This window comes from Equus quagga, chromosome 2, assembly GCF_021613505.1.
Source record: "Equus quagga isolate Etosha38 chromosome 2, UCLA_HA_Equagga_1.0, whole genome shotgun sequence".
In the NCBI taxonomy this organism is placed as follows: domain Eukaryota; kingdom Metazoa; phylum Chordata; class Mammalia; order Perissodactyla; family Equidae; genus Equus; species Equus quagga.
Window position 1 is genome coordinate 124,837,715 of NC_060268.1, and position 23,697 is coordinate 124,861,411.

Genomic DNA, 23,697 nt, shown 5'->3' on the forward strand with positions numbered 1-23,697 from the left:
TTACAAATAAGAAACTAAAATACATAAAAGTTAAGCAGCTTAACTTTTTTTTTTTGACCTAGTATCATATAACTAATAAGCGATAGAGCCAGGATTCCAAATTAGTAGGCTGGCTTCAGAGTTCAGTGTCTTAAGCACTATCCTATGTCATCTTTTATATATCTAAACTATTTGTCTATGTGATCTATTTCTAAATAGAAATTTTTCTTGTCAAATAGTTCTTTTATTTTACTATCTTACTTAATGCCATTTGTGAAGAAAGGAAAACTTGATGTTTCATTTTCTTTTTGCTAATAGTGTTGAAGTTATTTTCTTCTGCTTTAATAAAGTATAGCTAGAAATCCATATTAACCTGAGAAATCACATAGTGTTTCATTTTAAAGAAAGAAAATAGAGGTATACAAATAATACCTGAATTTAGAAATCAAACTTTCACCTTCACTGTTATTTGCTCTGTTATTTTCTCATATGCAATGAACACCAATTAGCATTTTGAAAAATAGTATGTCTTTTTTTTTTTTATTGAAACCCTCACTCTTAAAATGAGTGCTGTCATCTGTATTTGAAAAATTACATCTTGGCTCATTATAATGAAGATAATAGAGAAACTAATGTTTCCGTTACAAACTAAACTCTATTTACTCTTTCAAATGTTGATTGGTTATGTGTTAAATGTAGCATCATTTGAATGGGGCTACTCATTATGTCAGTCTTTAGATGAGCAAAAGTTTAGAATGTAATTATATTACCAAAGTAAACTCAGGTACTGATTCAGCATTTCAAGAAATCCTTTGGCACCTGTTACAATTTTCTGTTTTGTTTTTAGTCCCAGATTTTTTCATCTTCTTTTCCATCCAAAGTTTTTAAAATAAAGCCATTTTCTCATTTTTCTCTCTTCTTACAAATTAGCAGTTTTCATTCTTTTGTACACAGCACAGCCCTAAGAAAATTTGGCTTTGGTGCCTGAAATATTTTCCAAGGGATTTCCGATTCAAGCATCTCATATTTGACAGCTATATGTAAATGATTAGTAGATGTTATAAGTATGCTTAATTGAGTATGAAAATACAACATTATGGATTTCTGTGCTTGTTAGTGTATAATAGCACAGGATGAAAAGAATGTGACTTTAGATACAGACAGTCGTACCTTCAAATATGGATTTGCCACATACTTGCTAGGTAACCTTGAGCAAGAGACCACTTAATCTCTCTGTCAGTTACCTTCTCAGTAAAATCAGAATAGGTATAGTATCTGGCTCTACAAATTATAGCTATTTTGCATGACTTCGAACTCTTTACTCAATTTATGAAAGAAATTAGCTGCTATCATATATATTATCTTTCTTGGCTTGTATGAAATGCTATAATAGCATACCTTCTGCATAATTGGTTTCTCCGTGGTTCTTTCCCTCCCAGTTAAATCAGCTATAAAAATCTCCTTGTGCTATCTCCATAATGAGCCGTTGACCGGGATTAAATAGCTAGTCCGTGAACTGAAGAGAGACTTTTGGTTTGATTTCTCATATCTAAGCTGTCCTGTGTTCACAATGATTCATCTCACTCCTGCGCTGTAAAATCCTTTGGGCCTCTGTCACATCAGTCCTAGCCTTAGGCTTGTGAATTGCTAATAGCATATATCTTTCAGTCAAGAACTTTTATCATGCTACTAAGCTTGGTTTGAGAAGTATGGTAAGTTCAGGTCAAATTTTATTTCACAACCAGTCAAGTTTATTTGTTGCAAAAATTCTTTGAAACCATTTGATATTTGAAGATATTTTGGAGCGGTTCCCAGCTAAATTAGTTAACCTAAACTGCTTCATCAAATACCAGCCTCCATGATGACTGGCTTTTTATTACTAATGTGAATAGTACTTTATTTAGTGCAACATAATTTTGCAGGAGATCTCTTTCTAAGTAATCATTCTGAACTCTTCCTTTGAGTAGTTACTAATTCTCTGAACTTATCCGAATTTGGTTGCCTTGCCATGAAGTTAAAAAATATTGTATCCTTGAAAGCATAGTGAGACATCCTAATAAGAAGCCTTAATTAAAGAAATGCTTTGACTACCCATGCAAAAAAATGAAATGTTTGCTTTCCCTTTCTTTAAGAAACAGGTAATTATTCATGTGTTTTCTTTTTATAGTAGTATGAAATTTTTCTACAATTGTATGTTTCATGTTGGGGAGGTTAGGAATTGAGTTCTTGGGGTTTTTATTTTGTTTTATTGTACCTAGCAGATAATATATAAAACATTTCTATGTATTCCTCATTTCCTGTTTCCAGGTGTCCAGTGATTTTATTACAGATCTTAATTTGTCCTTTATGTTTATAATATTTTGTGATATATATATTTGATTTGGGAGTTTTTGTTCATATAATCAAACAATGTCAATTTCTTTTTCTTTTTCTCATCTTCTGATCAGGATTTCTGGCAGGTACTGACTCAGCAGCATGTGCTTTAAATTAATTAATGTTCTGAAATCCATAGTAATGCTTCAGGGACAAAGGTTCAGTGCATGCTCATGTCCTTTCCCTGCTCCCTTCAGAATGATTCAGTTCCTGTCACTTTAAATTAACATATTTTATCTTTAATATGACAGTTCAAACACTGCACAAGTCCTTGAGAATATAGAGCCTAGCATAATTTAAAGGGAAGTTTTAACGTTGTGTATCACACAAAAGGTCAAGAAACTGTTTTAATCCACTATATTATATAAGAAATACTCAATTTTGGGGTCATTTAAATAGTCTTAGTTGGGATGCCATTTTCCTGGTTGAACTGTAACAGGAATGGTAAGACAACAGTCACTTCAAGTGAAAACTGGTTTTTTCTTTTCAAATTTCTTACATAATAAATACAGATAAGCAGTTGCTTAGTTGATCTTTGCTCAATAAAATGACTTAAGGGGAAACAGATGGAACATTTAGAAAGACTTCATTATTTTGCTTTTTTGAGCTAATCAACAACTTTAACTAGGAAAAACAATCAAATATATGGAGAAAACTATGAAAAAGAGTGTATAGATTGTAGGCTGGCAAAGAAGAATTTCAAGGACATGCCTAAGAAGGACTTTTTAAATTGATCTTTGAAGTCTTAGACCCTTTAATTATAGTTTATAAATTATTAAAGTTTATTCATTTAAAAAATTACTCTTGCATTTCTTAATAAAAGTATAAACTGAATTAGAAAATCTTTGTTTAAAATAATTAATGAAGATCACAGGGTGCTCTTTATTTTTATAAAATATTTTTCCTGTGTTTCCTTGTTTTTAAAATGGGGTATATTTTTAGTAGTTTCCTTACCAAACCCCCAAACCAATCATCCTGTTATTGGTACAATAGATTATCTTACCTTTACCTTTAACTGCATTCTGAAACAAACCATCATACTTAAATAATTGTCAAAATAATTTATTGACAATCCCATTATCAATATTTCTAATCCTGCAGATTGTGTTTTAGAATAGCCATGGTACAGCCTTCATGGAAAGTGCTAAGGAGAGTAAATCGGATGAGATGCTAACACCTGTGATTGAGGAAAGCTACTTCCAGTCTCTAATTATGGCAGGACAGTTTGTAGGAGGCAGCTCAAAATTCTTCCTCTCCTTTGGTAATTGTATGGTTTAAGGCTTGCAGATTTAAAACAACTTGCCTCAGAGAGGTGTCCTTACTAGAGACTGAGTAGAAGAGAAAAGAGGTAGGAATTAATAAGTACTTGGAAGTCTCTGGAATCTGCAGTGTTGAGTAGTCAACTACCATAGTTGACAAAAGAGCAACAATCTTCTTTAAACTTTGACTATTGAATATCTTTTGTTGATCAGGGATTCAAAATCAAGTTTATTCTTAAGGACATCTTGTTAATAAGCTTTTTATATTAAAAATAATAAACATTTTTTCTTAGAACAGTTAGTGGGGGCATTGTTTATCTTATTGGGTTCTATAAATATCACTCATTTTGGTGACACTGGTGTAAATCTCTTAAGCTTCCTAAGGTCCTTGAGCTGTTACTTTATAGAAGAGAGCTTTCTTGCTTGCTTCCTTACAGGGATTTGTCCTTTGCATGCTAAGTTCCTATTGACTGCAGAAAGGCTGGAATCATTTCGATTTTCTGGTAGCATAGAGTGCTGTTCTTCAGATGCAGCTTATGAATGGTGTCAAATACTTATAATACTGCCGTGAGGAGTATCCATAATGTCTCTTTCCAGTCTCTGAGTTCCACCACTACTGAAGGCTATTGGTTTAACTCATGTGTTTGATTATTCAGGTTGAGAAAATAAATGATAATCATTAAGTGCTCCAAAGGAGAGTGTAGTTTACTTGGTTGTCTCAAATATTCAGACTTCTATTAAGATGTCTTTAAGTACAGTTTTATTTTAGATTTTGTTGTGTTTGAATTTGGAGTCAACTGAATCCATTTGATGTATCATTATTTATTTGAAAACATAAACATGACTAGCCATTACATTTCTAACACCTTCATGTTTAGCTTTTCCATCATGAAACAAGATTTGAAATTCATTTTGACATGAGAGGACTTGGTTCCAGACTAAATTTCTTTTTCTTATTATTTTAGCACAAACACTCTAGCATGTTTTAAGGTTATACAGATAAAGTTCTGTGAAAGCTACTCAAAACAATTTATTTCTCCTATTCTGGTAAAAATGGGTTTTCGGCTTAGCCTAAACACCTGTTGATGATCTTTGGTTTCAGAGAATGTGTGAGGGTAGTTCTTGCTTTGCATATTTATCTTTGCCATGACGCATTTTTTAAAGTTCTAAACTTAAAAACCTCTCCAATTAGAGATTAATCCAGCATCTATTAATTAAGAAGAGTATAAAAAACCATTACATTCTTGAAGTGATACTCATTTTGGAAATGATTAAAATATGCATTTGAACAAGTTAAGGCATAAAAATATGGTGTGCACCTACATCACTAGCTAGACTTCCCTCTTGAAGGTAACTGAGCTGATAGAAGCTAAGCCCCAAGTTACTATTTTACAATAGTGAACTATGTTTTGCTCCAAAAATACTTGGTTCCCATTAACAATTTCAGAAATTGCAAACAATATAGAGATCTGGTGTGTTTCTGTGTATTTGATATAATATATAATGGTTCATGGCATTGGTTCTGCAATCAGACCATGACCTGTCCTGCCACTATACAGCACTGTCACCTTGGGCTACTTATTTAACTTCTCTAAACCTCAGTTTTCTCATCTGTGAAGGGCAGATAGTTGTATCACCGACCTCATAGAACTGCAGTGAGGACTTAAAAAGATAATGCAAGTGCTTAGCACAGTGCTTGGCAAAGAATATGTAAACTATAATTTTTAAATTCTTGATATGTCTTTAATGATGAGTGGTGTTCAAGGGATACCTGTAAATGTTTGATTTCAAAATGATTTAAAAATTCTTCATCTAAAGGGATTCCTGGGAGATAATAGTTACTAGAACAGTGTAAATCAAGAGTGTGAACCAGGTGATCCTCAAAATGAAACTCTTGTTCTTATGATGCATTTTTTTTCCTTGTAATTTTTCCAAACGGGAGAAGGTGAAATACTATATTGCCTTATTTTTCAAAATTTGTATGTGAGGCTGTTTTTCCATAAAGTGATAGGGAAGCCTTTTATAACCAATGTGACTAAAACCAAGACTGCTGCTGAGCTCAGGACAGTTCTTTTCAGCACTGATTGATTTGGATGGCCAAAGTTCGAAATTAAATTCTTGGATTTAGGTAGCAGATAATCAATAATGGGTAAAACATAGATTCTCCCACCCAGAGCTGCTCTCCCACCCAGAGCTGCTTTGAAGCAAATGTGCAGGCATAATGTGGTAGAAATTAAGAGAGCTGATGATTTCCCCTTTTAGAGTTTTGATTATACCTCAGCAGATACTAGAGACTGAAATAAATCATTTCAATAAAGTTGTATCGTTTCCTTGAAGTCGATGCTATTTCAGTAGACTTTCTGAATTTTTATCATTGCTTTAATCAGTTCTGCTGCTGTTTTTTTAAGCATCTTCATTTGTATCCATTTTCTCTATAGCCATCTAGTTAATGAAACAGGAAAACATTTGCATTCTAGATATTCGGAGTTGTTCTCAGAGCTAAAGTGGTTAGAATTGGGACTGAAAAGAGAATGGCTTTCTGGCAGAGTGAACTTTGCAGTGTCTTAAGCATTCACCTTCCACAGTTTGTTGCACAGTAATTTATGGGTTTTTGCCTCAAATGTGATAATACCTTTGAAAAGGTTGGAAACTCTGAGTCAAGAGAAGAAATCATAAACTACTCTAAATTAGAAACATCTCAATTTGACTTTTATTTGGCATATCCCCGAATTCTACCTTTCTGCAAGTTCAGGTAGGGGTGTGGGAAGAAGAAGAACACACATTTTAACTGTGCAACATTTTCTGTTTGATTGGCAATAGTGTGATTGTTTAAGATTGATATCTTACTAAGGCTTTGGCATCTATCTATGCACCAACTAAATAATAAAGAAGCATTAATTGCATGGGAAAACTGCTGAGTTTCCTCTTTCTTTCTAACATCCCCCCTCCCTGCCCCATCTCCAACCTTAGGTAGAAATAGTATTTATCATTTGGAAATGATATACCCAAATTGCATTTTCTGAAAGAAGCATCTTATTACCATTAATTTGTTTTTGAAGTACAACCTCAGATATTTCTTGAGGGATTTAGATAGACTTTGAAATGTGTTTCAAGAATATAGAGAAATGTTAATATTAAAACAATCCAAATATTTCAGTCTCATAAAGAATGACATCTTAAATAGTAAAGCTGTGTTATCAGATTGTCTATATACCAGAGATGTTTTGAGGTTCTAGATGATATTTTAGCATCTATTTTGCCAGCATAGTCCACTGACTTCTATTTGATAGAAAAAGTTTATTTTGAACTATAGAATTTGAAAAGTAGGTCGTAACTAGAATAATGAGATTAAACTCCTAGATATGATTTTTCTCCTTGGCTTCATCCAGTTGAGACCTAGAGGGCAAAATTATTGGCCCTATTTTGATCATCCCTGTAACAGTTGGGATTCACTGTTTAAGCACAGTGAATATTAATGAATTTGAATCATGGCTGGAAATTCCACTCCTAGAGCTCTTGATAGCACCTGCAACTTTAGATGGATGTTTTATAAGTTTATGTGATTGGTCAGAAACCAGAGTATGGATGCTTTAATACAAAGCCATCCTGGTAGAACAAGTCAGGTTTTAGACTCATTGAGAAGTGTAGCAATTACACATGTATAGGATATGATTTGCTATAAGTTTACTCTTAAATCTTTCTGCTTATCTAAAAAATAAAAGGATTCAAGATGTGGTGCGGTTGAGATCAATACCAGGGCCCTTATGAGGTTAATTATTTATTTGCCTTTACTTGAGGTCGGTAGTAATTTAAATGTTTAGTGATATTGAGTCTATAGCTTTTTTTTAAATTTTGAAACAAATAAGATCTAAGATTGGGGCATGCAAATAAATAGTGAAACAGTTAAATTTTATTTATTTAAGTCAGTGAGCACATTGCTTTGAAATAATTTGCATAATTCTGTTCTCCAAAAGGGGTAACATTTGTCTGTAAATTGAATAGAAATGCTTTTCTGATCAGTTGACCTTCATTCCGCTTTCACAGCCTTAATTTCAGAGATTCAGGTGATTGGAATCGAGTTTGACATGTAACTTCTAAGATGCGTAAAATAGATAATACTCTGTAAGGTATCTGCAATAACAATCTCTTTTTAAAATACCCAGTTGTGTTTAATTTTCAGCATGTATATGGAAGTACTGCTAGAATCTTACCTCAGGAACTTTAATATAAAACAAGTTTCTCTTAGAGCCTTACTAGAAATTTTTTTACTGATCTGATATCTTAAGATATTACTTAATCTCACATTATATGCCCTTACAACAGAATTGGAATACATTCTATTTCTTTTGACTTTTATATACAGAAATTTCTTCCTTTTAGTGTGTCTCTTAATATTTATATTTAATTAAGTACAAATCCTTATTACAGATTTTCCTAGTAAAAGTATGTATTAATATAAATGTTCGTTAGTAACAAAAAATATAAATACCTCTGAGACAGTGAGAGAAATTGAATATTGTTACCAACCTGTAAGGAAGATTGTTTTCCTTGGACTGTGTCTCCGTATCATCCATGAAGTGTATAAATGGCATTTGCTTAGGAAAAAATGACTTAAAACTTAGTCCAAAATTAAACAATATCCAAAAGATTAAGTGAAGGAACATTTTACTTGACATTCTCAGTTTGGAACATTCAACAGTGGTAAGACTTAAGGAGTAAGAAAAAATAATCAAAAACCTCTCCACTTTCCTTCCTTGAATCTTGATTTTCCATTTCCACCATACTTTGGGTCTTTTAAAAATTTACTCATTATCAAACTCAAATATCTATATTTTTACAGATTCTCTGTGTGCCATGACCAGTTGATTTGAGGATATCATTTATGGTAGAATCAGGCCTTTGATTTCAAAAGATCAGCTAAGGAGCAGCTTTTCAACACAGAATAGTCTAAAAATTGGTTTTCTAGTAAATCCCCTTTCCTCCCCAATTTTGACATATTTATTTGATTCTTCTCCTAGCTTTAAATATTTTGAGGGGTCAAATTTGCTGATTTTATGACAGTTTCAGTGCTTGTGATTAATATATGTCATGAATTTTTTTAAATTGTCTTTGGAGTTTTGGATACTCAAAAACTTACTTATAAATTTGTAGAGTTAATAAATACGTGTATAATCCTAAATGTACCTGTACCACCCTTTGACAAGTAGAAGCCTCAGAAAACATACATGTAACTTCTCTCCCCCTGTCCTTCTGCCCTCAGCCCAACTCCAGAAGCATGGGAGAACAATGTAGACGTTTACTAAAGAATTGGATTTATTGCACAGAACACATTGCAAAGCATGGCTAATTTCAAAATCCTCTTTAAATATCTTTCTCACTTTTAAGGAGCTACTGCATAACTCATACATTCTCTGTTTTGTTCTTTCCCTCAAACACATGTGTACACACATATGCACACATGCTTTCTCTTTCCTCTATTTTTCCTGACTTTGATACTTTCTATCCCTTTCTGGTCACATCTCCTTCCCCATTTTTGTTCACCATTCTAGGGTCCTTCCTTCTATATCTTTTCTTCCAGATGTTCTCTTCAACTTTTTCTTACATAGAGCAATTTGGCCTTCTTTTGGTCTCTCCTGCTCCCTATCAGTCTACTCAGTACAGCAGAGGTCTCATAAGTAGACACACAAACAGAAATATTCTCTCCTAGAGGACTGAGGATGCAAACATGGACATACCCTATTTAATGCAGTAGAGGAGGGGATGCCTTCCCAGAGAAAAATACCACTAACTAAATTAGCATTGTAAGGTGTCATTATAATATAGCCCCTATGGAGATATGTTCTGATAGTAATTCTCATCGATATACAGTTGAAGTTCTATTCAGTGACATCTTTGTTATCTCTGCAGACTTTGTAATTGTCCTAATGGGGGAAGTAACTAGGGCTAAACCATGACCCAAAATTCATCTCACGCAGAGTCTCTCAAGCTGTCTTTTTGTGTGTATGTGTGAGGAAGATTGGCCCTGAGCTAACATCTGTTGCCAGTCTTCCTGTTTTTGCTTGAGGAGATTGTCACTGAACTAACGTCTGTTCCAATCTTTCTCTATTTTATGTGGGATACCACCACAGCATGGCTTGACAAGTGGTGCTAGGTCCACGCCTGGGATCTGAACCTGCAAACCCCGGGCCACCAAAGTGGAGTGCTCGAACTTAACCATTATGCCACTGGGCCAACCCCCTCTCAAGCTGTCTTTTCAACCATTCAGATAATTCCATGTTTATTTATACTTTGGAAGACAATCATACACTTTGCTGCTACTCAAACATGCTTCAATAGAAAATGGGCTACTCAAATCAGAAAATATCATAGAATAATAGATCCACACTTATATGGTAAATTGGTTTTTATAAAGGTGCCAAAATAATTAAATGGGGAAAAGAAGGTGTTTTCAACAAATAGTTTGGAAACAACTCTATATCCATATTTTTAAAAAATATCCATTTAAAAAATGGAAATTTAAAATATCCACTTAAGAAAATATAGATATACAGTTTAAAAACTTTACCCTTACTTGTTATACACAAAACTCACTTCAAATGGATCATAGACCTAAATGTAAAATCAATAACTAACACTTCTAAAAGAAAATATAAGAGAATCTTTTTATGGTGTGCAGGTAGGCAAAAATTTATTAGACATCGTATAGAAAGCTATAACCATAAAGGAAAAAATTGATAAATTAAACTTCATGAAAATTAAAAATTTATGGTTGTAAAAATACAATAGAAATTATAAGTAACAGACTAGCAGAAAATATTTTTAATACATATATTTGATTATATTTCTTATTTAATTGCTGAGTAAGAAATAAATCCAAAGCTTAGTGACTTTAAACAATAATAATCATTTCTTGTCTTACATGCTTTCTGTGAATAAGGAATTTGGAAGCTATTTGGCTACATGGCTCTTGCTCAGGCTGTTTCATGAGATTGCAGTCAAATGTTTGTTAGGGCCTTAGTCATTTAGCTTGACTGAGGATGGAAGATTCATTTCTAAAGTGGCTTACTCAAATGACTGATAAGTTAGTACTGACTGTTGTTGGGAGGCCTCAGATCCTCCCTCTGTAGGCTCTCTACAGGCCTCTTGAGTGTTCTGTTCAAATGACAGCTGGTTTCCCTCTAACAGAGCAAGGTGCCTTTTATGGCCTTAGAAGTCACATGTTATCACTTTATCTGTATTCTATTGGTCATACAGACTAACCCTGAGCCAATGTAGGAGGAGACTAGGTCTACCTACAGACGTGAATACCAGGAGGCAGGAATCACTGGGGTCATCTTGGAGTCTGGCTAACACCCGAAAAGAGTCTCATATCCAGAATATATGATGATTTCTAATAAAAAGACAAACAAGGGCCGGCCTGGTGGTGCAGCAGTTAAGTTTGCACATTCTGCTTCGGCAGCCCAGGGTTTGCTGGTTCAGATCCCAGGTGCAGACATGGCGCTGCTTGGCAAGCCATGCTGTGGTGGGCGTCCCACATATAAAGTGGAGGAAGATGGGCACAGATGTTAGCTCAGGGCCAGTCTTCCTCAGCAGAAAAGAGGACGATTGACTGCAGATGTTAGCTCAGGGCTAATCTTCCTCAAAAAAAGAAAAAGAAAAGACAACCCAATTAAAAATGGGCAAAAAACTTGAACAGATACTTCCCAAAGAAAGATATATGATTGCAAATAAACAGATAGCAATCAACAACATTGGTCATCAGGGAAATGCACATAAAACCCACAGTGAGATACCACTACCTACCCACTCAAATGGCTAAAATTAAAAAGACTGAGGCGATCTCGTCAAGACAGCAGCATAAGCAGACTCTGACCTCGTCTCCTCCCATGAACACAACCAGGTTACAACTATTTTTGGAAAAATTACCCTGGATTGAAAACTGAAAACTGGATAAAAAGAACCCTCACAACAAGGGACAGTCCTGACTAAGGTAGAAGAGGCAGAAATTCCTGCTGGAGAGGCAAAAAGGCACTTTTGGGAATAGCAGAGCTTCGCAGCTGGCCAGGTGGGAGACACCCTAAGGTACGCAGCACTCCCTGGAGGAGTGAGGTCCGGAGTGGGGGCCGATACTGCTATAAGCATCCTTCAGACTCAGCCCAACTGAGACAGGGGTCTTACTGTCTGGCTTTGCTGGCTATTAACTGCAGCGAGGATACCCCCAAAAAAGCTATCAGCCGAAAGCCAAAAAGACCTGGGTCTTAAAGGGCCCATGCACAAACTCACTCATTCCAGCACCCTAAAATCACCAGAGAGAAGACTGACCATCCTTTGTTGAAACAACACTCTCCTGGTGGGCTCTGGGGGCTTTTTGGTGAGAGGAGGGACCTCTCCAGAGATTGAGACATTGGTGGGGGCCATTGTTCTGACCTGGTCCAGGCGTGCTGACACGACCTGGTGGGTGCCATTGAGGTTCATCCCTTGGCCTGTTAGCCCAGGGGCCTGCCACGCCCACTACAGCACAGATTTAATCCAGTTCAGCCAGGGCAGGCAACCTGCCCTAGGGACTGGCCCCACCTAACAGCAAGCCCTCAGGCTACTTTTCAGCCTGCATTGACTGGGTGCCTTGATCCTCTACAGGCAGGCAAGGTTGTTTGCCTCTGTGGGACAGAGCCTGTGTGAGGACCAGGTGAACTGTGGGGAGCATTGGTGGAGATGTGGGAGCCTCTGTAGTGTGGCATCGGGGTATGCTCCAAGGGGTTGGGAAGTGTGCACGGACCAGGACTGTTTTGATGGTGTATGTAGTCCTGTGGGGGGTGAGGCTTAGCAGCAGCAGAAGACCTGTGCTTCACAAATAGCCATAAAAAGGATCAGCCCCACCTTCCAGAGCCTGAAACAATTGAGTGCTCCAGTGCCTAGGGCCATCCCCACTCAGCTGCACTCCTGAGAGACCTGACAACAGCCTTGTAGGCCTGAAGCCATCACAACTGTAAGCCCCTGAGCCTAGCAACCAGCTACACTGGGTACCAACCTAATTAAGAGGAAACCTGCAATAGGAGTGCAGTGATAGACTTTGTAGCCAATGGTGCTGAGACTCCCCAAACTGGATTAACAAACAGCTGGCCGGAGAAGGAAAGACTAGGCTCCTTGGGTACCTGCAGTGGGAACAACCAGCCCACAGCAGAAGGACACAACCCACAAAGGGGTCACTCCTGGATCTTCTGGACTGGTGACGAGAGGGAAGCACACTGCTGGACCTCATAAGGCATCTCCTATGTAAGGCCGCTTCTCCGAGATCAGGAGACATAGCTGACTCACCTAATACATAGAAATAAGCACAGAGAAAGAGGCAAAATGAGGAGACAGAGGAATACTTTCCAAGCAAGGGAACAGGACAATACCCCAGAAAAGGGACAAAATGAAACAGAAACAAACAACCTACTTGACAAAGAGTTCAAACAAAATATCATGAGGATGCTCACAGATATTGGGAGAAGACTGGGTGAACACAGTGAGATCATCAGCAAAGAACTGGTAGATATTTTTAAAAACCAATCAGAAATGAAGAATACAATACTAGAAATGAAAAATTGACTAGAGGGACTCAATAGCAGAGTAGAGGATGCAGAAAAATGGATCTGCAAGCTGTGTGAGAGACTAGAGGAAATCACCCAAGCAGAACAGAAAAAAGGAAAAAGAAGTCGAAGAATGAGAACAGTCTAAGGGAACTTTGGGACAATATCAAGCATGCTAACATTCGGATTATAGGTGTCCCAGAAGAAGAAGAGAGAGACAAAGGGGCAGAAAATTTATTTGAAAAAATAAGAGATGAAAATTTTCCTAACCTGAGGAAGGAAACAGACATCCAAGTTCAGGAAGCACAGACAGCTCCAAACAAGATAAGCCCAAAGAGGCCCACACCAAGACATATTATAATTAAAATGTCCAAAATTAAAGATAAAGAGAGAATCCTAAAAGCAGCAAGAGAAAGGCCACAAGTGACATACAAAGGGAAGCCCATCAGGCTGTCAGCGGACTTCTCAGCCGAGACCCTACAGGCGAGAAGAGAATGGCACAACCTATTTAAAGTGCTAAAAGGAAAAAACCTACAGCCAAGAATACTCTATCCATCAAGGTTCTCATTCAGAATGGAAGGAGAGATAAAGAGCTTCCCAGACAAGCAAAAATTAAAGGAGTTTATCACCAAGAAACCAGTTCTACAAGAAATGCTGAAGGGACTTGTTTAAGGGGGAAAGCAATGACCACAAATAGAGATTAAAAAAAAATTATCAAAACAAAACAACAACAAAAAATACCAGGCAATAAAATCACTTGTAAAGGTAAAAATATAGTAAAGGTAGCAGATCAACTACCTGTGAAGATAATATGAAGGTTAAAAGACAAATGTACTAAAATCACCTATTTCAATGATCAGAGGGTAATGGATAGACACACACTAAGCAAGAGACTATATATGATTTGAAAAACATAAAATGTGGGAGGAGGGGAGTGAAAAGTAGAGCTTTTAGAAAGAGGTCAAACTAAAGAGTCTATCAACTTGATATAGACTGTTATATACATAGAATATTAAATGGGATCCTCTTGGTAATCACAAGTCAGAAACCTATAATAAGCAAGAAAAAAAGTAAGACAAAACAAGTCAAACATATTACTAAAGAGAGCCATCAAGCCCCAAGGGAAGAGAGCAAGAGAAAAAGACAGGAACAGAGAGGAACTACTAAAACACCCAGAAAAAAAAGTAACAAAATGGCAATAAATACATATTTATCAATAGTTACTTTAAACGTCAGTGGACTAAATGCTCCAGTCAAATGTCATAGGTTGGCCAATTAGATAAGAAAACAAGACCCATGTATATGCTGCATACAAGAGACACACTTCACACCTAAAGACACTCACAAACTGAAAGTGAAATGATGGGAAAAGATATTCCATGCAAATGGCAAAGAAAAGAAAGTGGGGATAGCAATACTTATATCAGACAAGATAGACTTTAAAACAAAAACTGTAACAAGAGACAAAGATGGGCACTACATAATGATAAAGGGAACAATCCAACAAGAAGATATAACACTTGTAAATATCTATGCACCCAACATAAGAGCACCTAAATATATAAAGCAATTATTAACAGATATAAAAGGAGAAATAGACAGTAACACAATAATAGTGGGGGACTTTAACACTCCACTTACACCAATGGATAGATCATCCAAACAGAAGATCAGTAAGGAAACACTGGCCTTAAAGGACACATTAGACCAGATGGACGTAGTAGATATATACAGAACATTCCATCCAAAAACCACAGAATCCACATTCTTTTCAAATGCACATGGAACATCCTCTAGGATTGATCACATATTAGGCCATGAAACAAGTCTCAATAAATTTAAGAAGATCGAAATAATACCATGCATCTTTTTTGACTTCAAAGGTATGAAACTAGAAATCAACTACAGGAAGAAAACCAGAAAAGCCACAAAAATGTGGAGATTAAACAAAATGCTACTGAACAATGATTGGGTCAATGAAGAAATCAAAGGAGAAATCAAAAAATTCCTGGAGACAAATGAAAATGAAAATACAACATGCCAAACAATATCTGTGGGATACAGCAAAACCAGTTCTAAGAAGGAAGTTTATAGCAATTCAGGCCTACTGGATCAAAGAAGAAAAATCCCAAATAGACAATCTAAAAGCGCATCTAAAGGTACTGGAAAAAGAACAACAAACAAAGCCCAAAATCAGCAGAAGGAAGGAAATAATAAAAATCAGAGCAGAAATAAACGATATCGAGACTAAAAAGAACAATAGAAAAAACTAATGCAACCAAGAGCTGGTTCTATGAAAAGATAAACAAAATTGACAAATCCTTAGCTAGACTCACCAAGAAAAAAAGAGAGAAGTCTCTGATTTTACAGAAATGAAAGAGGAGAGATTACAACGGATACCTCAGAAATACAAAAGATAAGAGAATACTATGAAAAGCTATATGCCAACAAATTGGATAATCTGGAAAAAATAGATAAATTCCTAGAAACATACAACCTTCCAAAACTGGTCTAAGAATAAGCAGAAAATTTGAATAGACTGATCACCAGTAAGGAGACTGAAACAGCAATCAAAAACCTCCCAAAAAATAAAAGTCCAGGACCAGATGGCTTCCCTGGTGAATTCTACCAAATATTCAAAGAAGACTTAATACCTATCCTTCTCAAACTCTTCCAAAAAATTGAAGAGCAGTGGAGCCTTCCTAACTCATTCTACAAAGCCAACATCATCCTGATACCAAAACCAGACAAGGACAACACAAAAACAGAAAATTACAGGCCAATATCACTGATGAACAATGATGCAAAAATCCTCAATGAAATACTAGCAAATCGAATACAACAGTACATTAAAAAGATCATACATCATGATCAAGTCGGTTTCATTCCAGGGATGCAGGGATGGTTCAACATCCACAAATCTATCAACATGATACACCACATTAACAAAGTGAAGAATAGAAATCACATGATCATCTCAATAGATGGCAGAGGAAGCATTTGACAAGATACAGCATCCATTTATGATAAAAACTCTAAATAAAATGGGTGTAGAAGAAAAATACCTCAACATAATCAAGGCCATATATGACAAACCCACAGCAAACATCATTCTCAATGGAGAAAAACTGAAAGCTATCCCTCTAAGAACAGGAACCAGACAAGGATGCCCACTGTCACCACTCTTATTTTACATAGTATTGGAAGTCCTAGCCCTAGCAATCAGGCAAGAAAAAGAAAGAAAAGGGATCCACATTGGAAAAGAAGAAGTGAAATTGTCACTCTTTGCAGGTAACATGATTTTATACATAGAAAACCCTAAAGAATCCACTAAAACACTTTTAGAAACAATAAAGGAATACAGTCAAGTTGCGGGATACAAAATCAACATACAAAAATCGGTTGCATTTCTATACACTAACAATGAAGTAGCAGAAAGAGACGTTAAGAATCCAATCCCATTTACAGTTGCAACAAAAAGAATAAAATACCTCAGAATAAACTTAACCAAACAAGTCAAAGATCTCTACACTGAAAAGTATAAAACGTTGAAAGAAATCAAAGGAGACACAAAGAAATGGAAAGATATTCCATGCTCTTGGATTGGAAGAATTAACATCTTTAAAATGTCCAGACTTTCTAAAGCAATCTCTAGATTCAACACAATCCCTATCAAAGTTCCAACAACATTTTTCACAGAAATAGAACAAAGAATCCTAAAATTTATATATAACAAAAAAGATTCTGAATAGCCAAAGGATTCCTGAGAAAAAAGAACAAAGTTGGAGGTATCACACTCCCTGACTTCAAAATATTCTACAAAGCCATAGTAACCAAAACAGCATGGTACTGGCACAAAAACAGACACACAGATCAGTGGAACAGAATAGAGCCCAGAAGTAAACCCACACATTTCTGGACAGCTAATATTCGACAAGGGAACCAACAGCATACGTTAGAGAAAGGAGAGTCCCTTCAATAAATGGTGTTGGGAAAACTGGACAGCCACATGCAAAAGAATGAAAGTAGACCATTCCCTTACACCATGCACAAAAGTCAACTCAAAATGGATTAGAGACTTGAGTGTAAGACCTGAAGCCATGAAACTTCTAGAAGAAAACATAGGCAGTGTTCTCTTTGACATCGGTCTTAGCAGCATGTTTTCAAGTACCATGTCTGTCCAGATGAGGGAAACAAAATAAAAAATGAACAAATGGGACTACATCAAACTAAAAAGCTTCTGCACAGCAGAGGAAACCATCAACAAAACGAAAAGGCAACTTAACAATTGGGAGAAGATATTTGCAAACCATATAACAGATAAGGGGTTAATATCCAAAATATACAAAGAACTCATACAGCTCAACAACAATAAAACCAGCAACCCCATTAAAAACTGGGCAAAGGATCTGAACAGAGATTTCTCCAAAGAGGCTATACAGATGGCCAACAGGCATATGAAAAGATGCTCAACATCCTTAGCTATCAGGGAAATGCAAATCAAAACTACAATAGGGTATCACCTGACTCTGGTCAGAATGGCTATAATTAACAAGATGGGAAGCAACAAATGTTGGCGAGGATGTAGAGGGAAGGGAACCCTTGTACACTGTTGGTGGGAGTGCAAACTGGTGCAGCCACCGTGGAAAGCAGTATGGAGTATCCTCAGAAAATTAAGAATAGATCTACCATATGATCCAGCTATCCCACTGCTGGGTATTTATCCAAAGAACTTGAAAACGCAAAGGCATAAAGATACTTGCACCCCTATGTTCATTGCAGCATGATACACGATAGCCAAGACTTGGATGAAACCTAGGTGCCCATCAAGGGACAAATGGATAAAAAAGATATGGTATTTATACACGATGGAATACTACTCAGCCATAAGAAATGATGAAATCTGGCCATTTGTGACAACATGGATGGACCTTGAGGGTATTATGGTGAGTGAAATAAGACAGAGGGAGAAAGTCAAATACTGTATGATGTCACACATAAGTAGAATATAAAAACGACGACAAACACACATAGCATTGGAGATTGGATTGGTGGTTACGATAGGGGAAGGGGGCAGTGGGGAGGGCAAAAGGGGTGATTAGGCTCACATGTGAGGGGGTGGACTATAATTGGTTTTTGGGTGGTGAACATGATGTAATCTACACAGAAGTCGAAATATCTTATGATGTACATCTGAAAGCTATATAATATTATGATCCAATGTTACTGCAATTTAAAAAATTTAATAAATAAAAATAAAAAAACTTGCAACACAAATATTGGCAATGATGTGGAGTAACTGGAACTCTCATACACTGATGGTACAGCAACTGTGAGGGATGTCAAAATAGCCAAAAACCGGGGGCCAGCCCAGTGGCACAGCAGTTAAGTTCGTACATTCCACTTTGGTGGCCTGGAGTTCGCTGGTTTGGATCCTGGGTGTCGACATGGCACCGCTTGTCAAGCCATGCTGTAGTAGGCGTCCCACATATAAAGTGGAGGAGGATGGGCACAGATGTTGGCTCAGGGCCAGTCTTCCTCAGCAAAAAGAGGAAGATTGGTGGCAGATGTTAGCTCAGGGCTAATCTTCCTAAAAAAAAAAATAGCCAAAAACCGAAAAGAGCCTAAGTGTTTATCAGTAAAGGAATTAAATAAATCATGGTGTTATTTGTGTGCATTATTATACACACAACACTATTGTACACAAAATAAATTGTATAATTTATTGTAATAAATAAAGAGTAATAGACTACTCTGCAATAAAAAGGAACTATTCATAAATACAGTATGAATGAATCTCTCCACAATATTATGCTGAGCCAAAGAAGCTGGATACCAACTAGTATCTACTGGTGGTACCATTTATAGGAAGTTCTAGAACAGGCAAAAATCTATGGTGTAAAAATATGGTGGAGGTAACTGTAGAGGGATATAAAGGAAACATCAGGGGTGATGGAAATGTTCTATATCATGATAGGGATGTGGGTTACTCAAATATATATGTTTATAAGACTCTTTCAATTATACATTAGATTTGTGCGTTTCACCTTAAGTAGATTTTACTTAAGACTAACAAATATCAAACTCTAGATGATATGTTTGTTTTTTGCAGAGATGATTAGCATTTGAGAAACTTCTTTCTGTGTACTCTAAGCTTCAGCAGATGAGTAAAAATATTGAGGATAATGGGAACGAAGTTTCTCCCTGCTGGAGAAGAGAATAACAAGGATGTAAGGGGTAAGACAGATAGCTATGAAATGTAATCATGAGGAAACAGCCTAGTTCAAATTGAAGGATGTTCTACACTATAATTCGCCTGTACTTTCCAAATCTTTCAAGGTCAAGAGTACAAAGAGACCAAAAATGGGAGAGTAGGTAACTCCAAAACTACATCCCTCCACTAAGACAATAATTAAGTTGGCAAAAACTGTAAATCATATCTCTGGAATCTAACTAATCAAAGACTTTAAACAACCAGGGGAGTACTTAAAGAAGAAAGAGGCTGCTGAAATTTGGTAAGAGAATGTTGTGGTGTTTTAACTTACCTGATGACCATCCCTCACTCCCTAGCATGATGGCAGCCACAAAGATTGTGGCCCCCATTCCTGGTACAGCTCTCTGATGCCAGAGGAAACAGTGCAGACCTTGTTTGTTAAGAAGGTGGATGTGGACATTGACCTGTTTAGTCAATGTGGAATTGGCTTGTGGGCTTTCCTTTGTTTCACCCACCTTGAAGCTTTCTTGGGGCTGGGGTGGCCTCCCAGGTGGCATTTGTCAAAAGCATTTAAAGGCAAATATACTAGCCACAGCAACCTGAGAGAAGCAGCAGACAGACCAAGAAGCCTGGGAAGAAAGAGGCTACAGCAGGAGATGAGAGAACAAGGACTTTGTGATACTCTACCGTATACCACAGTCTCTGGAAGGCCATGTACATGCTCAGGACTGAATGAATACTTACAAGAAACCTTAGCAGACCCTAAGCTTTCACCTCTGGCTGGATTTTAGCTTATGCAGGTAGTGAAGGCAAAGGCAGAATTGTAAACAATTGCTAAACATGAAAAGAATGCCCAACACAGAGCCAATCTGCAAAGACTGGGAGAGTTTTTGTTTTGTTTTGCTGCTTTTTTTGCTCCAAGGATTGAAGGAATTCTGTGTTAGATAACTAACTGACCACTAAGGAAATGCAACAGAGACCTGAGTGATCATGCTCGGCAAAGCATGCAGTATATACAAAAATAATTTAGAAAAGTCACTAAACAAATGACTACAACCCACACATACAGCATCAACCAACCCTGAGGAGGAAGGAGAATCTGATTTCCTGAGTTACCATATGTAATATACAAAATGTTCAGTTTTCAACAAGAAATTATGCTTGCAAAGAAATAATAAACTATGGCCCATTCACAAGGGAAAAAAAGAAAGGAACTATCCTTGAGAAAGCTCAGATACTGCACTTAGTACAAACACATTTTAAATCATCTGTCTTAAGTATACTCAGAGATAAGGAAACTACAGACAACTTAAAGGAAACAAGGGGAGTGATGTATGAACTAACAGTTTCAATAAAAAGAGATACGAATTATAGAAAGATATCAAGTAGAAATTCTGGAACTGAAAAGTACAATAGCTGAAAGAAAAATTTCACTGAAGGGGTTCAACAACAGATTTGAACAGGCAGAAAAAAGAATCAGTGAACTTGAAGACAGGTCAATTGATATTATCCAGTCAGAGAAGCAGAGAGAAAAAAGAATGAAGATAAATGAACAGAGTTTAACAGACCTTTATGACATCATCAAGTGTACCAACATATGTATAATAGGAATCTCAGAAGGCAAGGAGAGAGAGAAGGAGACAAAAAGAATATTTGAAGAAATAATGGCTGAAAACTTTCCAAATTTAATGAAATACATGAATCTACACATCCAGGAAGCTAGATAAAGTCTAAGAAGATAAGCTCAAAGAGACCCACACTGAGACATGTAATCAAACTGTCAAAAGCTAAAGACAGAATCTTGAAAGCAGCAAGAGAGAAGCAACTCATCACATACAAAGTATCCTTAATAAGATTAGCAACCAATTTCTCATCAGAAATCACGAAGACTAGAAGGCAGTGGGATGACGAATTTAAAGTGCTGAAAGAAAAAAAAATTTTCAACCAATAATTCTATACCTGCAAAACTATGCAAAAATGAAGGAAATGATAAGCCATTCTCAGATGAATAAAGGCTGAGGGAGTTTGTTGCTAGTAGAGCTACCCTACAAAAAAGGCTAAAGGAAGTCCTTAAGGCTGAACTGAAAGGACACTAGACAATAACTTGAAGCTATGTGAAGAAATAACACCAGTAAAGGTAACAACATAGGTAAATATAAAAGCCAGTGTTCGTGTATATTTGGTTTTTAATTCTTTTTTTCCCTCTGTGATTTAAAAGATAAATCATAAAACAATAATTATAAATATGTGTTAATGGGCTCACTGTATAAAGATATAACTTATGAAAATAACAACATAAAGGAGATGGAGCTCTACAGGAGCAGGGTTTTTTTTAATACTATTGGAGCTAAGTTGATATTAATTCAAACTAGATTTCTCTAAATTTAAGATGTTAATTATAATCTGCAAAGTAACCCCTAAGAAAATAACTGTGTATGGCTCCATTTTTATGAAATATCCAGCAAAAACGTTAATCCATAGAGACAGAAAGCAGATTAGTGGTTTCCAGGGGCCAGAGGGAGGGGGCATGGGGTGTGACTGCTTAATGGATAAAGGGTTTCCAAATGGGATGATGAAAAAGTTCTGAAACTACATAGTGGTGATGATTTCATAACATTATGAATGTACTTAATGCCACTGAGTTGTACACTTTAAAATAGTAAGTTTTATGTTATGTGCATTTTACCACAATTTTAGAACACCATAACAACATGATCAGTGTGGTACTGCCATAAAGATAGACATATAGATGAATGGAATGAAATTGAAAGTCCAGAAATAAACCCACACATCTGTGGTCAATTAATTTTCAGCAAGGGTCCCAAGACCGTTCAGTGGTGAAAGAATCTTTTCAACAAATAGTTTAGGGTCAAGTGGCTGTCCACATGTGAAAGAATGAAGTTGGACCCCTACCTCACATTACCTGCAAAAGTTAACTCAAAATGGATCAATTACCTAAATATAAAAGCAAAAAACTACAAAACTGTTGTAGGAAACATAGGGGTAAATCTTCATGACTTTGGATTTGATAATGGGGTCTTAGATATGACATCAAAGGGACAAACAATAAGAAAAAAATAGACAAGTTGAACTTCATCAATATTTAAAATTTTTCTGCATCAAAGCACATTATCAAGAGAGTGGAAAGGCAATGCACAGAATGGGAGAAAATATTTGCAAGTCATATATTTGATATGAGTTTAGTATACAGAATATATAAAGACAAATAACCCAATTCAAAAATGAGCAAAGGATTTAAATAGACATTTCTCCAAAGAAGTTATACAAATGGCCAACAAACACATGAAAAGGTGTTCAACATCATTAGGCACTAGGGAAATGTAAATCAAACCACAATGAGATGTCACTTCACACTCACCAGAATTGCTATAATTTAAAAAAAGAAAAGAAGTGTTGATGAGGGTGCAGAGAAATCGAAATGCTTGTACTTTGCTGGTAGTGGTGTAAAATGATGCAGCCTCTGGCAAACAGTTTGGTCATTCCTCAAAAACTTAAACATAGAGTTGTGATATGACCTAGCAATTCCACTCCTAGATATATATCCAAAAGAATTGAAAGCAGATAGTCAAACAAATGCTTGTACATGAATGTGCATAGTAGCACTATTCACAATAGCTGAAAGGTAGAAACACCCCAAATGTCCTTCAATGGATGAATGTATCAGCAAACTGCACTATATGTAATGGAATATTATTTGGCAATAAAAATGAATGACCTACTGATTGATACTACAACATGGATGAACCTAGAAAACATTATGTTACAGGAAAGAAGCCAAACCCAAAAGGCCTACATATTATGGTTAAATGGTTAAAATGGTGAATTTTATGTTATGTGAATTCTACCACAATCAAAAACAATAATAAACTTCCAAAGGAAAAAATAAGGGCAAGAAAGCTGTTCTGGATTAGTGGGGATTAAAGATACTTAACAACTAAATGCCATTTATGATTGAGGATTACATCCTGGACTCGGAGAAAAATAGCTATACAGGAAATTGTTGGGACAGTTGACTAAATTTGAAAATAAACTGTGGATTAGATAATAGTATATATCAGTATTAAATATCTTGGTTTTATTACATTTATACTATGGTATGTAAGAGAATGTCTTTGTAGGAAATATATACTGAATTGTTTAAGTGTAAAGGGGCATGTGTCTCCAACTTACTTTCAAAATAGTGCAAAAGAAAACATTTATCTATATAAAATGATAAAGCAAATAGGGTAATACATAAGCTATTGGTAAATCTCAGTAAAAAGTATATGAGAGTTCCTTA

The 23,697-nt window shown here is 36.1% G+C and overlaps 1 protein-coding gene across 2 annotated transcripts in view; it reads left to right on the top strand.

The window, feature by feature from the left end:
- The window catches only part of MICU1 (mitochondrial calcium uptake 1), a 234,750-nt gene that overhangs the window by 82,792 nt on the left and 128,261 nt on the right, over positions 1-23,697 (top strand). The window contains exon 6 of one of the 2 annotated variants that reach the window (XM_046651419.1): positions 2,427-2,438. The exons of the other annotated variant lie outside the window; for it this stretch is intronic. Within the exon in view, the coding sequence (XP_046507375.1) occupies positions 2,427-2,438 (12 nt within the window). The remainder of the gene's footprint in view (positions 1-2,426; positions 2,439-23,697) is intronic. 2 annotated transcript variants of the gene reach the window in all.